This window comes from Anopheles funestus, chromosome 2RL, assembly GCF_943734845.2.
Source record: "Anopheles funestus chromosome 2RL, idAnoFuneDA-416_04, whole genome shotgun sequence".
In the NCBI taxonomy this organism is placed as follows: domain Eukaryota; kingdom Metazoa; phylum Arthropoda; class Insecta; order Diptera; family Culicidae; genus Anopheles; species Anopheles funestus.
The window spans coordinates 88,455,325-88,473,144 of NC_064598.1; the positions used below are offsets into that span (position 1 = coordinate 88,455,325).

General features: G+C 41.6%; 1 protein-coding gene across 3 annotated transcripts; it reads left to right on the plus strand.

The window, feature by feature from the left end:
* The first annotated feature begins 1,202 nt into the window (after window positions 1–1,202).
* Window positions 1,203–16,575, plus strand: LOC125762898 (dual specificity protein phosphatase 3). 3 transcript variants are annotated; one of them, XM_049425519.1, is made up of 6 exons: window positions 1,203–1,427; window positions 1,514–1,709; window positions 13,824–14,005; window positions 14,076–14,204; window positions 14,449–14,558; window positions 14,637–16,575. In XM_049425519.1, exons 2-6 carry the CDS (start codon window positions 1,692–1,694, stop codon window positions 14,837–14,839), a joined length of 642 nt encoding a protein of 213 aa, XP_049281476.1. In that variant the 5' UTR covers window positions 1,203–1,427; window positions 1,514–1,691; the 3' UTR covers window positions 14,840–16,575. The 3 variants fall into 3 exon arrangements, with proteins under 3 accessions (XP_049281476.1, XP_049281475.1, XP_049281477.1); XM_049425518.1 differs by lacking the exons at window positions 1,203–1,427; window positions 1,514–1,709 and adding an exon at window positions 12,189–12,486; XM_049425520.1 differs by lacking the exons at window positions 1,203–1,427; window positions 1,514–1,709 and adding an exon at window positions 12,193–12,486 and having other exon boundaries at window positions 14,461–14,558.
* The last annotated feature ends 1,245 nt before the right edge of the window (window positions 16,576–17,820 follow it).

Below are 17,820 nucleotides of genomic sequence, written 5' to 3' on the forward strand. Positions count from 1 at the left end.
GTAAATTAAATTAAAAACAATCGGCTAGGAAAAAATACATTAGAATAGTACCGATTTAGTTAACTATAAATGCAATTGGGAGCTTACTAAATGCTCTAAAAGTTTTCTTGAAATATTATTGTTTTTTTTTTTAATAATGCAGAATACTTTAAGTATTGCATACACCTTAGTACATCTTACTAGATGATGCAACGCCGATTATAACCCTACCAGACGTCAAAGTAATTTGTGTGCATGCAGACAAACTTCACGTTTCATGAATCATCCAAGTGCAAAGTGTACAAAACACGCTCTGGCGCCTCCATATCGCCGCCCCCAAACCGATCCACTATTTGCCAAACAACCATCGTTTCACTCTCACTCTCAGTGAGTGGTGAGTTTATTTATATCTCATCTCACATTGCTCGACTCGCAGACTCGATGCTCGAGCTAAGCCCATCCAACGGTGGTGGGAGATAATATTTTTTAAATAAAATAAAATAAATGTTTGTAATATTAATACGGTACTTAATATAGATAATAGTTACGCAACCAGAAAATTGTGGAAAAAACTATTTAACGCGTATACTGGCGTCTTCTCACGCGTAAACTCACCACACTGTGTCAGTCATCGCCCACATAAACGTTCAATCGCATACTATACCAACAAGTGACATATACAAACACACATACACAAACACATTATAAACAACCCCCAAAAACGGAACTCGTCCCATGTTTTTTTCCGAGCCGGGTGGAAAAATGAAAAACCAACTTTCCTTCCATCCCACGCTCCGCCAATCGCCCCCTTACCTTCACAGACAGGTGTGGAAAATCAGTAGCCACGCATCGCATCTAATCGGGGTGGCAAAAGGGGGGGTTTGTTTTCGTTACCGTTTTGCACGCCGCAGGTCGACAGCCGTAAGTGGGTGACACGTACAGCTCCTTCCTTCTTCATCCATCATCCATTTCCCAAGAATTTCCACGTCCACTCGGTAGCAAACGCACCACACCGCGTTGCAGGGTAGGTAGGGAGGGGCGCAAAATCGGTTTCAAACTTTAGTGTACACAAAAGGTGGGGTGCAAACGGCGTCATTACACCCGGTGCTGTGTGTGTGTGTCTGTGTGGGTGTGGGAGAGGATGCATTTGGCAGAGAGAGGCAGATGGGAAGCGTGTAGCATTGGCCCTTCCGCCGGTTTGCTGGCGCAGCATGGTTCGTTGCGAGCAGGTTTAGTTGAGCTCAAACCGCGACTGTTGCAGCACGTGTACGTGGATAGAGCAGCACAAAAACCGTTCACAAGAAGCTTCCCTTTTGCGTTCGGTTTCGGTTTTTGGTACTACCGTTTTGTTTCTCCTCACAGTTCCGGAACGAAATAGTAAAAGCGAATAGTGCAGAAAGGTGCTCGCGGTTGTCAATTAATTGTGTCACGTAGTGTATTGAATTGGTGTTAGTTTTCCCAAATTTTTAAATAAGAATTGGTTTTTGTGTAAGCGAAAAAATAAAATCAAACGAAAATTATTCCCTTTCGCTAGTGTGCTTTTTTGGAGAGTGGAAATAAGTGAGCGTAAAGCATCAACAAAAAAAATTAAAAAAAAATACCAACCCCTTCAAGCAGACGAAAAGAAAACGGGAGCTTATTAAACGGAACGGACCTACGAGCGTTCAGTGATTTTGGGCATCGATTAAACAAAAACCGACGACCGACACAAAATGTCCTGGCGATATGCGGTAGGTGTATGTGTGTATGCCAAAGAGGAGTAAAAGGATTTAATGGGTTAAAAGCAGTTAAAAGCGAAAAAAAATCTGAAGGCAGATTTTTTGCTTTCCGAATTTAGTTTGAGCGTGAAGCTAGATTTAATACACTTTTTTTTGAGTTTTTAGTTTCTTTTTTTGCTTTATAGTTTTTTATAGAGAGAACGAAATAATAACGTATTTTAAATCCATTTAAATAGAGAAAATTGTAGAGCTAAATAATTGTAGAACGCCTAAAGGTATGCAATATGTTACACTTTAAAGTCATTTTTACATTCATTGAGTGGATATTGAAATGAATTTTTGGAAAACTATTTATTATTTAACTATACTTAACATGAAACAAGACAAAATTTGCCTGTCGATGGATCACATACGGACATTGATGATGCCCCCTTTTGTACGGTGCTCATTTATGCAGCTACAGCACAAAATCCAAATGATTGCTTCTGTCTGCTTCCTAATCCCATCATTTATCCGATAATCGGATGGTCCCGCGTAACTGTAACTCTGACCCTACTGCAACCTAACGATGGTACAATTTTACCTCCCCACCCCTTACCCCGATTCCCGTTAATGGCCCCGAATTGATGTAGTGTGCGCACAAAGAAAACCTACGCCCATATTGCTCGGTTGCTACCGATAGGTGAACCGGGAGGTTGTCTGATTCATGGGTCTGATCTCGGGCAACCGGTGTACACGGTTCGGTAGCAGATAGTTATGAGCATACATTTAACCTGAAGCACCAACCCCATTTGATCGTCAGGTCAAATGACGCCGTAAGTGATCGGGTTTTGTTGGGCAGGGAGATGGGAACTGAGTTTTTGGATCTCCGCCACCATTGTTATTGCTTCCGTAGGTGTCTCGGTGAGCGGTGGCGGTTTGGAGATGAAGATGATTGCAAATCAACTACAAAGCGACCGGAGATTTGTGAAGCTGCGCAACTACCTAATGGCTAATCAAACCGGCGGTGACACATGCAATCGGTTTTGTCGGATGCCCAACCCCTGTGGCTGTATCGAACTCACCACCGGAAATAGATTATCTACCGGCACTATCGATGACAATGTGTGGGAAAACAATAGTCACTGTCGGTGAGACTATTTGTCATTCGAAGCGGATGAGTCAATTGAAAGGAATTAAATTGTGAACCAGGAGTATACTTTATTGGGATGATTCCCCATCGGTCATCAGATAATAGCTTATCATTTATCTAAATTGTCATATTTTATGTTTATTCGTAGAACTTTTATTAAGTCTTTTTGTTTTTTTTATTTTTACACATTCTTTACTATAGCTCTTTTATACTCCTTGCTTTTGTCTTTTTTTTTTGCATTAGTTCTTGTTTAATGTTCCCTTGTAAAACCAATGTTTATTTTGTGTTGTTTTGTTATTTTGTAATTTTTTTTAATATGTTATTTTTTCATGTCTCTTTCTTCTTTCTGCCCTCAACTAAATTTTACATTATCATCTTTTTCACTAACAAACCCGTGCTCGGCTATACGCTAAATACTATCTAATTATAACCATTATCACCTGCCCACTGGGGTAAATCTCGCCGGCACACGATGCGTATCCAACCTGTCTCGACGCTGGAACAATTGCCGACAGCTGTACGCTTGACAGTTCCCGGATGAACCTGTCCGGTTTGGGCAAAAAAAAAAAAGTAAAGCAAATCAACCAAAACCACCAAACCCCCGGGGTGGTGGCCGTGAATGGAATTGTGCAAAAATATGCTAAACCCGATGTATACGATGCCATTTTTAGACGCCACGCGTTTGCCATTCCCCTTCAAACCCACTCGTTGCCGGTTTTCTTCGGACCGAGCGCGGTGCTAGCGCTGCGACCCTCTTTGGGGCGTTGGCGTACGTATGGTGACGGTTTACGCGTTTTGAACTTTTGCGAACGGTAGCACGGTTTGTGTTAGAAGGGGGCGAAAAAATAGCAAAAACCCCTCCCCACGGGCAAAGAGTACGTCTTGGTAAGGGGATAAGGAGTTCGGTGCGCACGTGCTAGTCATACGGAATCGAAATGCACTCGAATGCAAATGCAACTTCTACACCGGTTCACGATGGTAAAGACCTTTTACCGATGCAGAATTGAGGGCTGAATCAGACCGCACAGACCAAAACAAGAAAAAAAAAAGATTTCTTGTTTTTGCATGTTACCATGAGGAAGGTGTAATCCGCTCTCGAACGGTGTTGAACGAATGCAACCGTTCGGTACCGGACGAAGGTACTTCGTAAAGTATGCCCGGACAGGATGTGGATCAGGTTGTGGTCTAGGTTCTATTCTAGGCACTAGCAGTATTTTAAAGAGCAAGTGGTTTTTATTTCGACAACAGCGCACCGTTTAATAATGCAACGAAATTAGCTTTTAATGTGCACAATTCTATTTTTGGCAATGGTAGAATGCATTTTAAGCAAGGAAGGAATTGAAATTGATCGGAAGCTATGGCGGGAGTGAGTTTTATGCACTTGTCTCAGGCTTATTATTATTTTTTATAATTTAAAAAAAACTGTCTGAAAACTAATTATAAAACAGAGGTAAAACGCCTAACAGTATGCAATCGGACGTTTTTTTTACGATTATTTGCAAAAACAAATATTATTTTAGCAAAAACAATTTAATGCTTTTTAGATTAGAAGCTTGTTTTTTCTTATCAGAATACAAAAAGAACTTTGTTGTTTTCATGAAAGCTGGCAAACAGACATAATTTATTAAGAGTAATTTATCACTCTTGCTTATGGTAATATACCTGGTAGGCGTGCAATTTCGCAACAAATTTACAGCGAACTATTAAAACGAACGTTGCCAATAACAACAAAACAAAAGCTCCCACTGCAATAATTCTAAACACAACACATTAGCTAAAAATATATCCTCTCATCTCAAATAATCATAAATAATCTAGCTTCCAGGCTGCATCAGCCAACCCAGCGTATGTTGATAACAAACGTATACCAGCTGTTCGGACGTGGTGGATTCCTACCGCGGCTGCACTCTCATTCTAACTTTACCCATAAATCCACCAGTTAAACTTTTATCCACCCTTTTTTTTGGTGGCATCCCCAACCACCCACCGAGCAGTACATTACACCATTCGGTATGGTGCGCGAGATGTCGGTGTGTCTGCTACGTACATTTTCGCACATATTACTCACGCCGGTGTCAGATTATGGGTATCACCGACACCTTCCCAGCGCGCGCAAATGGGGCGAAGAGAAAATGCTAAACGATGTCGCCCGATGGGGAAGGTCAAAGAACCGAACAAAGGAAAAAGAAACAGAATGCAGCAAGCTAAATGTAGCCCTTACTACAGCTGAAACGAGATCATAAATATTAACAAAACGTTACGATTATATTTACGGCACACACACTCGATGTGACTCGTTCCTGCATACCTACGGTTCGGTGGCTTATTTTAGGGGTCACAAAAATAGAACAGTAGTGAAACACTTGTCCAACAAAGAAAGTGAAGTGGAGAGATTACAGAGGTTTTGTCAGTTTTTTTTATTGTTTTCTTTCCTCTTCAATAATCAGATTTTGGCAAATAAACGAAACAGAAGTCGAGGAGTTGTTGTCATCGTGATTATTGCAACGATTACCTCAACGTTCGGTCACCCTCAAATTATGTGAAACAAAGGGGGAGATATGTATGCGAGAGAAAGAGAGAAAAAGAGAGAGGAATGAGATTTGCTTTCAATTGAACCTGACAACATGAAGACAACAACATGATGATGATGATGATGATGATGATGCTTATGAGAAGAATGATTGGGTTGATGCCAAAAAGGATGCGGTCGAAAGTGTGTCAACCAGCACAGGAGTAGAAACCATTTGTCAGAATTAAAATAAACACTTGTTACCAATTGCAAATGATACAGCGGGATGGCATTTTAATGGCCACTTTAGGTTGTTAAATATTGACGCTTCAGGTGCATAATTCCGCTTTATGCCTTATTGCGGGGAAAGATTTTTAAACGAATAATGAATAATTAAAATTATTTTTTAATACTTCAAATTTCAATTAAAATACATGCTTTTTTACTAGTGTAAAATTAAAACTCGGAACATACTAGATGCGTCAAAACAAAACTAATAACACAACAACTACCAGGCGTCTCCATTGAAAGCTGTTAAAATGAAATATACTCCCGAAACGAGCATCCAGATGCGATTTTAACGTCCGCCAGCATTGTGACAAATCATGCCGAACGTTGCCTCAAAGCCTCGCCCCCCTCTTAAGGGGGGAGTGAGCCGTAAGAATGCCAGATTGGATTTATCACCGTTGTTTAATTTTCCTGAAATCCATTAATTTCCCTTGGCGCTTTATTTTCTTTACCACCCTAAGGCACTGCCACCCGCTCACCGGCGGGGGGGGACACTCAGCGTGAGGAAAAATCAAGCACACACTACTACGCTAAGCCGACGGAGGCAATTCCGATGGACACGTTTTCCAGCGTAATGGTGGTGATCCGATTTCCTGGTGCGCAATAAAGCACCGAACGATTGCAAGCTTGAAATAAAGAGGATCAATATTTTCGCCTGCGAATGCCCCCTTTTTGTGGATGTGGCAGATAGAGGCAAAACGCTTAACTTTTACCCCAGGCTTGCACATAAAAGTGTGTTCCTTGCAAGAAAGCACAACAATTTCTTCCTCCAGTCACATCTGGGGCGCACAACAACCGGGAGTGGAGAATAGAGAAATTTGCAATAAAGAACCTTTACAACAACACAAAAAAACACACACACACACAATTCTCTACGACGTGTACTTTGTTATTTGAACGAGCACCTGAAGCTGGTGGTACGAAGCTGGTTGGCCACCATCTAATCCCTGGACGTGTTCGAGCGAAAGACATTCTAATGGTTCGTAATTATTCCCGCCGGAGGACATTTCCGAACTGTGTGTGAAACTGTGTGTTTCTTCCAGTCGGAAAATGTATTCAAGTGAACGAATTCTTTCTCTCTTTTTTCTACAACTGGACGCTGAGCACCGAACTCACTTTCATAACTGTATCCAATTAGGCGTAATTTGTCACTCACCCCTTCTTGCCAGCGAGTTTTGTGGTCAAAGTTGGTTTGCACTTCGTTACCATATTTGTACTTAGCTGATGTAGTCGAGAATAGATATGGTTTTTACCTGTCCACCATTTTGGATTATTATTTGTAAAACATTCATTATGAAAAGGAATCATTTTACCAGAGTTCGATTTAAACCGATTTAAACTAGAAATGCGTACAGCGAGTAAAAGTGAAACAATTAGTTTAATCCTGTTGGTCAATTCAATGGTTTCAACTCACTATGAGGATTTTTTAAGAATCTTTTACTCAATATTTAGCGTTTGAACTCACTCACTCTCTGTGCTGAGTGAGTCGCTAGTCACCGCTGAAACGCAAAAGAATATTCAAAGGATTAATTCAGATCATTTTTTTATCTTAAAAGAGTGATTAAAAGATTCAAATCCTCATAACCACTCTTTTACTCTGTTTCATCTCTCGGAAAAGAATGTTTATTCTCATCTCCACTACAAACCATACAAACCACAGTAAAGTTAATTATAATCCATTGCGGTTTGAGCGTCTGTGTAATATTAGACGCATCGCAACGCGAAGCACGCTCTCACCTTGTACGCGTTATGCTCCACGGTTATGGATGTATGTCATCACATCACCACGTTTCGGACGGGTTCCGCGTGAAGTTTGGCACATTTGCACCGGTACGGTCACTTGGAGAAAGGGTGGGACTATTTTTAAAACTTCTCAAGCGGTTGCAAAACCACGCAACGCCACGATGAGAAATACAAACCAAACGAAACACCGATCATGACATTGGAATGCTGGATGGAAGGAATGGCGTGCGACGGACTATCCCATCGTCCGAACTAGATCATCCTACTCTAATGGTCGAATGGTCGCCTTGGCCAAGTGGTTTTTTTTATGGTGCTGAGCGATTCATTTAACGATGCTCTAGACTTATGACTTATTGGATAGTAAAAATAAGGACTCCGCGCTAGTGGAGTGGTTTATTCTTCTATAAAACTCGTTACAGAATTCGATTTAAAGCTCATCATCAAACACGTGGTTATTTTTATGTACAGTGTACACTTGGTAGGTAATAACCGTCCTCCCCTATCATCCCCAAATAGTGTCGTTGACAGTAAATTTTATTTCCTATTTTTCTCGTATTGATTAGCTTCCCACCCTAAAGTGGTGCTTCACAATGATAAACTTTATGACACACAAGTTTGACACCCACACAGGGCACTCATAAAGTATCTTCCACTAAACACAAACCAAAAAAAATCCAATCAACTCCCAGTACAAAAGAGCATACTTATTCGATCGTTTTCACATGAGTGCATTTTCTCATCAACTCGTTGTGACAACTCGATAAATGATCTGATCAGCCCAAAAAAACAAAAACCTGGTAGCATAATAGTAAAACCACGGTTACATCAATAATTACACCGATCCACTCACACCATTCCATATATACGATCGAAAACGGTCGCACAAACGGTTCCCCCGCATTTACTGACAGCGCCATAATCAATTATAATCCAATTATTAGCAAAAACCTTCGGTGTGGGTTTCAATACGCGTCGGGTATTCGCGTATTCTCGCTCGAAACACGTCCATCTAATTAGTTCCCACAGTACCGCGCAAGTGGGGTTTGGTGCCCCCGAGGGGGATACTACGAAAGGGGCAGCTATTCTGGAATGTAGCTCATGTGAAGCCATATTTCGCGAATCTATTAAATCGTACGAAACCTCCACCAGACTGTGTGTCCCCTTATACGAACTTAAGTAAACACATGTACCATGCACAACCCCTTATCTCGTTGTATCGATCGATTAAGGTATTAAAAGGAATTTGCCTACGCTTCGTACACAATCCACCCACGAGTGGCTTGTCATTTTGTAACGTGGTCAAATCTCTACCTTTTCACTGCTTCCTTTGCACAACACTAGTAATCTCGTGCACAGTTAATACCCGTAAATGGTATTTATTATTTGCATCCTCAAACGGTGGCTAAAAAAAGCAAGGCACCACCGTCACGAGAGCTCCAATATGGGACGCTTCAAAAAAGGTCACAAAAGCAGTGCATAAGGAAAATGAAACCGAAGAGGGAAAAAACAAGCATTCCCGTGGGCATGGGGAATAATGTTTGTCAGCCTCGGTCAACCCGTACTTTGTACTATTACAGCAAAAAATGCCCACACGAACCACATATGCTTCCACGCTATATTGCGTTTTGATTGGTTGCAGTTTTTGTGTTTTCCATACTTATACCCCATGGAAATATGGAAAACTTCATACAACGATGCATAAATCAAAAACAAATAAATTTTAAACTATTTACAATTGGGAAAGAGCTAGCTTATAACAATTTCATTTTCTAGACGGAATCCAGAAAATGATTACAAACAAAGTTTATATGGAATAAGTTGTGCTCGTGTTTTCGTTCCAGAAAACGGTTCGTCGTCTATCGCCACCTTTAGCGAGCGTTACGCGACGTTACGCTGTTTACTTCCCCGCGTAACGGGCACCACATACCGTTGCTACGTTACACGCGACATTCCGACATGGTGGGCAAACTCCACAGCGGGAAAACATTGAAACAAACAAATTCATTTGCCACTGTCCCGGACGTCATCGGTACGTGGACTTCCGGGTGGCCTTGTCCTAATAATTTTTCCGTTATTTTTTTTTTTTTTTTGGTTCCACAAAAAGCCCTTCAGCACTCGATTGTAAAGGGGAATGCATCACTTATCGAGGTTCAGGTGAAGGACAACGACACAGTTTCAAAACTGAAGAATAGAAGAAATAAGGAGCTTTCGGTATGAAGGATGAAGAGTTGAGAGACCTTGCGCTCTGCGAGTGTTTTATCGTACGGCCTCTGTCTGGCAAGGATATTCGAAGGGAGAAACGAAACCAGTTGTTTGCTTAGCGATGGAGTCAACACATGCAAATTCCGTTTTCCACATCCACGGTTTTCCAATACGAGTATGGGTAGTAGCTTTGTAATTGTTGGTTTACTGCTTACACGGTGCTGGGTGGACGGAAATTACTGCGATAAAGAACCAGCCCAGTTGACCGACTCTTGCGTTTCTGTGTTCCCTCTTTGCAGTGTGGATGGGTATATAAAGGAAGCAAACAAACAAACGGTTTCATGTTTAAGGAGTGAAACTTTTTTTTGTGGATATTCGTAGACAGCGTTGATTGGAAGTTTAGCCAACAGTGAGATTTGAAGAGGGGGAATCTATTTGATTGGAATGATTAGCAACACACGGTTGTATTGAGCTTTGGGGTTGGATTGAGCTGAAAGCACAAATCGTTTAAGCTGTCGAACAGCGAAACGTAGTCACGGAATTGCTTTTCAAACTGTTTAATTACCATCGATAAACTTATTTTGTGCAGTATTTTACAACTCTTCAAACAAAGTTGTACCCTTTTTCGGGGGAGGAGTTTGATGGTCGATCCAAAAGCGATAAATAGTTCAAGCGAACCTTTTTTTTACAGGAAAACAGGAACTTTTCTTTTTTTTAGTACAAATCGATTCTTTGCAGTGCAGTAATTACTAAAATTGCTACTTTGTCTAATGGAACGATCATTCCCACAGTAACGTTGACAACCCGGACAACAATGGTACAAAGTAATACCCGTGTTCTCTACATATATATAATAAATGTTTCTTTTTGTGAATTACATGTCACATCGTAATTCTACAATGCTGCAATGTGATTTTTCCGATTATCCTTACTAATTCCCCTGCCACTATTCAGGACACTCACACCCAGCGACGTTAATGCTAACCTTGAACTAGGAGCTTATCCATGGCCAACACGTAACGGCGGTAGATCAACCACTTTTGTCACCATTTGCCACTGGGCGCCCGTTTTCAAACACGATCGATCGATGACCTACCCTCTTGGCGATACAGCTATATTCACTTGTGAAGGCTGACACTTCAATTTCACCCAAGGTCATCTTACGCTCGTACTACAATATTTACTACAGGCGAGATGTCTAGTGAAAATAACCCAACAAAGCTGAATAAATTACAATGTACCAGTTTTTGGGTGGGAATGTCAATAGCAAGAGCGTGCTTTATTGTGTGAGGTCGAGTCACGTCCATGTGGTTGGTGGTGTTTCGATGAAATGAGTGTCCTACCCAAAAATTTGGAGAATGAGCATCACGTACGGGATGAAGGCTTTTGGTCAAATTGGCGCCATTTTATGATGCACTTGAATTCGCGACGAATATCATATTTTTTCTTACTTAAATTATTATCATTATTTACAAAAATACTACTTTATTTGTTCTCTTTATTTTTCTATTCGGTTGTTATAGTTTTAAGATTATATATCTTTATAAAACAAGCTAAACCATAGTCTTGTAAATTCTTTCCTCGTACTTTTTTAACGCAAGTTGTACAAGGTAAATTAATTGAAATCAGCAAATCTCCATGGCTAAATATACAGTCCATAATACTTCATCATCATAATCCTGTAGGTATGAAGGACCATTTGGCAGTGATCCAAAAAACTAGCCCCATTGCGAGAAGGAAATATTCACCCCAAAATGGTCTATAAACGGACGTTAGTCTAGATGCCTTAATTCAATCACGCTTCACATGAACAACCTGACCGGATTTTGAGTATCCCATCATTTCCGTTTTGCATACTTCACGGATAAGAGTGCCCTTTTTCCGGACATGACTATTTCGCCAAATCCCATGTACCTACTGGGCAACGAAAAGAGTTTTGTGAATATCTGAATAATACAGGAACATTTTAAAAGTGTGTGGCTGTGTGTGAAGCTTATCGCAGGTAGAATGTCCTGAGGCGCGGTACACCTTGACACATTAACTTTCTTTCTCGATGTTTGATATGGAAGCCGAAACGTCATTATGGCCGTTTGCCCGAGCTTCCACCGGAGCGTACATCGACCCCAAAAATCAGTATGGAATTTCCCCGGCAAAACAACAAAGGAAAGGAAATGTAGCGTGATGATGAACCGATATCATCGGTAGCGTTAGGGGTGACAATGGCCAACTCTTCCTTTATACACGCTGGGAAAAGCTCGCCCAATCGTTTAAGGAAAGATTCAAGCGTCCAACCCATACATGAGTCGATTCGTCTGTATTATTCATTAGCTGAGGACGCTCGGAAACTCCACCGGGGGTTTGGTCTCATCCCAAAACACCTACACCAATGTATCTCCCAAACACACCCACATAAGTAGGAATGAAAATTCCCTTCAGGCAAATGGTGGAAAACTCGTCGATGTGTTTTTTGGAGGGGGACAATGAGCGGAAGTGTAAAAAGGAGTACAAGCGACAACACGAATACCCGAATGCCATTTGAATACGAATCGTGGCTATGAATACACTCGCTTACCTGGCGAAAGGTTTAGGACCTTACCTTTTGGACATCGGTGTAGTCATTCCGTTCCGTGACTTCGGTGCGAGTTGTCGTGTTTGGACGTTTCGGTACAAGACTCAAATTTTGGTTTGGTGGTTTCCACAAAAGACCCTGATTTTCGCAAACTTCGTTCGGTGCGTTCTAAGTTTGGTGCGGCTTTGTCTCCAAGCGTAAAAAAACCAAAGAAAATAAGTGAAGAAGGATACGTCTTATAGAAAACTTGAGTGTGCATAGTTTTTCTTTTACGATCGGCAAAACTTGTATCGACTGTCAGTCAGTGAGGATATCAGGATATAAAATGGCTAAAACCCTCAAAAAGGTAAATGTGCGAAATGAATGTGAGTGTTCAAGATCTTGAATCACGACAATTATTAAAGGAACTTTTACTTTACAAAAAATCCTAATAATGTGACTTGTTGTACCTTTAAATAAGTTTAATTTAAAATTAAAAGGAAAATCAAAATTCTTCATTCATAAAGAAACTCGTAAGTTCCACAATTTCTCTCAGTTTAATCCATTCTTTTTGTTATAGATATTTGATATGCTGGACGTTCAAATATCAAAAAGATTTAAATATTACATGACATTCTTACATGAGATATGATACTTTATCAAAACAAGAACATCTCAACAGTCGGTAAATCGGTCCATTTAATGTAATTATTCTTCCATCACAAATCGATGTCTCGGCGATTTGAATATTTTATCTATAAAAACACGCATAACATCAAACGACGATACACCCAGAGACAATGCATCCTTCTGGGTGTTTCGGTTCGGCTCTCACCCACGCTACGATCCTTTGTGAATGGTTCATTGTTATTCAAGTACCGAATACGCGGCCCACATACACACAGTGGCTCGCCCCAAAAAAACCCGGGCTGTGTCTGTGGAGCTGCATCCATCATGGTAATGGATTAGTTTTGTCATGTTTATCGATGAAAAAGAATCGAACTCACTGTTTGTGTGTTTGGTGTAGGATTAGTACGGTTTTGGGATGTTTCCACTTTGGAGTGGATCTTCACCGACAATGCCACGTGCCGCAGTTGCTGTAGCTAAAATGTTCCCACCACGGGACAGGATGTAGACAGTGCACTGTAAATAAAGTATAAAACTATAACATACATAATTCAATGGCTTTATCAGCGATATATGAAGTGCCAATATGGACACCAGTGCGAACACTGGCGCTTTCCAATGCACTGTCCAAAGCGACGAACCGGGGAAAAGGGGCCAAAGCACAGAACACCCCCGGGGCGTACACTAATCGATAATTGTACCTTCCTTTTGCAGCGTGATACTACTCGAACGCGTGCCTTGACTGGTGAGCTTATCGCTCGAGTAAAATCTTTGTCCACCGGCCATTTAGCCATTTTGATGATTCACTTGTGTGCGGTCACTGAGCGGGTGTTTTAGTGCACCGCGGAAGTGTAGCATGTGATGTGTGGGTATCACGAATACCGGGCGTGTGACTGAGCCGGAACTGATTTGTGAACTCGACACGCAATCATGGCTGATGATGATGTGTTTGCTTTCACGCTTGGGATTGGGATTTTTTATTATATTTAATTAATGCTTCCCGTTTCTAAGATAATCAAGCATTCTCTTTCACCGAGAGGGTATTAATTTTATTTTCCTCTTCGTTCTCTTTTCTAGTATCTGACACACTACCGTAATAACGACAAAATGGCTGAACAAACGACCGGTCGGCAGCTGCAACGGATTCTTCACTACTCGGTTACACCGTGCCGACCAATGCTGGGCCTTCGACGATCCGAATGTGCATTATATGACGTTGACTGTGATGAAGTTTACCCCCGGCTGTACATTGGCGATGCGTAAGTATGGCAAAGCTCCAAATGGTGTACCCTTTCGACTACAACGCGGAATCAAACGTTTCCGTTACAGTAACTCAGCTAAGAACAAACAGTATTTACGGTTGATCGGTGTAACGCATGTTCTGAACACGGCGGAAGGAACTCGTTTCGGACAGGTTGATACGGGGCACAGTTACTACCGGGATATGTCCGGCATCAGGTAAGCTTGGTTGCGCATTACATTCGAATAGGAAAGCATCCCTTAAACCTGATAGGCAAAATTAGCACCAACTGAAAACTCTCGCACTCACCTCGGTAACTGTTCCTCGGGTCTAGATGAAATCGGTCACCAAGACTGATTCCGGAAGGACTAAAGAACCTACAACAGAATAAACACCTGCAATAACCGTTGGCTAGTAGTGTGCTAGAGTGTACAGTATTTCTACCATCACTCACTATCGAAGGTGTACTTTTAGGTATATGGGCTTTCCGATGATTGACCAGCCGACGACAGATATCAGCCGGTACTTCTACATCGCCTCCAAGTTCATTGAGAATGGCATCAACAGTGGAGGTAAGCATGGAGTAGAAGACTTTTCCAACAAATTCTCTAACTCCTCAACTGCTTCAATTTTTATCCCCCAAACAACAGGCAAAGTATTGGTCCACTGTATGATGGGTATGTCCCGATCGGCAACGTGCGTCCTCGCGTACCTTATGATCGCACGCAAAATGACGGCCGCCGAAGCGATCCGCACCGTACGGATGCATCGGGACATTCGTCCGAACGAGGGCTTCCTGCAGCAGCTGGCCGATCTTGACAACGAGCTGAAGCGTGACCGATTGTACTATTGACTCGAGTGTGGACAGCGCTTCAGAAAGAAATAATTCCGATTATATTAATCCAAACAAACGGTCAACTGTAGAAGGGCAAAACAAAAACAAAACAAAAAAAAAGATGGAGAACTAGAGTACTCAGCTCTAACCAAACAGCACTCACGGATGTAATCACGTTCGGTGTGAACTAATCTCTAACTCATCAGACACAATGCTATTTTAACTCTCATACTCAGCATTCAGCGACCATAAAGCAGAACGATGTGCGACAGCTTGTTGAATATGTTGTGGCCATTTTAGCGTAGGTTTCCAAGATACTCGAAAACGGATGGCAGCTAGTCGGGTGGTCAATAATGTGATTTTTACCAAGGGTAATAATAGTGGGAAACTCCAAAATCCATTCCGAATAAAGGGGCAAAAGAATTAGTAGGAGCACTACATCGCCCAATCATCGTTATGTTATGAAATTACGAGGAGAGTTAATTAGCGACGCACATAAAGATGGTCTATATAACTTTGTTTTTGTTTCTGTTTGTTTGACGCAGTGGTTTTAGCTCTAACTCACTTCCTTGTTAATACTATTTCCTCTGTACAACAGAACATACATCAGAATTTTGCTTTAAGAAGGGTTCTAAACGATCATTCAAACCAATCAAATAATGAGAAGAGCAGTGGTAGATACAACACCGCAATCCAGGGAAATACAAAACATACCAAAACTTACCCAGTAGCGATAGGGACGACTTTTTATGGGCCATTCTATACGTAGATCTAGATCTGCTAGTCTGTCGGAAGCACAACACCACAACGGTCATCCGATGGGAAAGAGTTTTTTCCCCCCCTTAGGTACAGAAGATCCACCGTGTGTTAGCTGGGACTATGTTTTTTTTTTCTGGACAACTTGAGCAAACTTATTCTTAACCTAACGAAGTTACAAAACAATTGCAATGAAAAAAAACCTCCGAATCTCAACGAGAAAAGAGCGTTGATAGAAGAACATGTTCCAAGAACGGTACAGTGAGCTGTTGTAGCAGTAGAACCAAGAATAATAATAAAAAGTAATAAAAATAGACCAGTAGATCAGTTGGGGAGTTGGGAATAGACACATTTTTTGATAACAACTAGTAGTGCTAAATTATTCAAGAAACCACACACACACAAAAAAAACCAAAGCCATATTCTAGCCGCCGGCGGTCGTACGAAACGGGAAAAACTAAAGGTTCGGAAACCAAACAAATAAACAAAAAAAATAACAAAATGTTGCCAAGGCAGAGCCTATGGAGTTTACAGTTCCGATAGCTTGTTGGAAACTGGAAGAGTGATAGCGAGAGATTTAGCGTGTTGAAGAGTTCGTAGAGATGCTTGAACGAATTATTGACAGTTTTAAATGCGAATTCGCCCATGATCGGTAGGGAAATGCGGGGGCGGGAAAATGCAAAGGTACAGAAAAGCGATAATCATGAAGGATTGCCATATTAGGTTTTTGTCTTTTTGGCCTGTCCATGCCAGGCATCAAAGGTGCAGGTGGCAGTATTAGAGCACTATTTACAGATGCGCAGGAGCAGTTGAGAGTGAGGTACGATTAATGCAAGTGCTATTAGGAATGGTTTTAAATCATTATCGGAATATTGGAAAGTTTTATGGTTAGATTACAGAGGAAGCAAAACACATAAACACACGTACAACAACAATGGCATCGAAATGGATGATCTAATAAAGGAAACAAACTGAGAAGAAAATGGTTCTAAACAAAACTTCCACCCACTGCTGTAACGCTTTCCTGAAAGCGCATTAAATCTTCGTTGCTGATTAGCGATCGTTTGAGGATAGCGTGATCACGACATTACGTCAAACCGACGGGCAGGAGGATGTCGTTAGCGTACATGCCCGGAGCAAAACACAGAACGCGAAACTCACAACATACACCCTAACGTGGAGCCGTTCGTTTAATGGTTCGTATCAAATGTTGCATCTATCAAACGACGATCAGCGCCAATGTTTTGGAAGCAGCAAGTAGAAACATTTCAAGCGTCACATGCCTCGGCTATGTATTCCGGGATCATCATCTGTGTGCTAGGCGCTATCTCGATCTGCTAAATAGTCTTCCTGCTGTTAAGCACGCGCATTAATAGAAGTATACCGGAATGCATTCAACAATTCCAGACTAAATATACCGATTACGGGCCCAACAATACCGTGTTCTAATCAAAGCAGAAATACAGAATTCCTTAGAGCACGAGCAGCTTCCTGTTTCTAGTTACTCTATTTCTTATTGTTGGATCTTCAAACCGAGGCCGGATTTTGCTCCACAGCTGGGAGTATTGTCGTTGATTAAGCACGACTTAATAACAACTTTGGTTTGGGTTTAAATCTTAACCCATGCGCAGTATTCTCTACTTAATTACGGGAAATTCAAGACACGAAATCCCAGACAAGGCAGTTCTAATCCGACAATGCCACATCATAAGATGTCCAGATCCTACCCAAAAACGTGAACAAACATCACACACATTTGTTTGTCCATAAACACATGGCCCCGAAAAAAAAGTAGTTCAACGTTCTTGAAGGGTGAAGGCCACCCATAGAACCGTTTCGTAAGAACAAAAATATATATTTTTGTTAGAAAACATAAAACAATCTCCCAATCGTCATCGGTCTGATAATTGTGGTCAACCAACAGTACAGCACCGAAGCGGATTGGCCCTCTTTTCTGCTGCGAACATAGCGTCCTAGTTCCTAACGCCGATAACCTCACCACACCTCTGTCGAGCACCTCCGGCTATAAGGGTACCGGCTGTGTAAAGTTCTTTGCCACGTCCAAAGACACTGGGCGCGTATGAGGACCGAACCACACCCCGCTTTGTACCAGATTTGACTGGGTGCGATGTGCAGTACGTCATCCATCCAGCAACCGGCGGGTTCTGGCTGGCCGAGAATGCGGCAATTGACCGGGACAAAGTGCGCAAAATCGTGCCCATCGGCCGCGGAGCGTGGAAGTG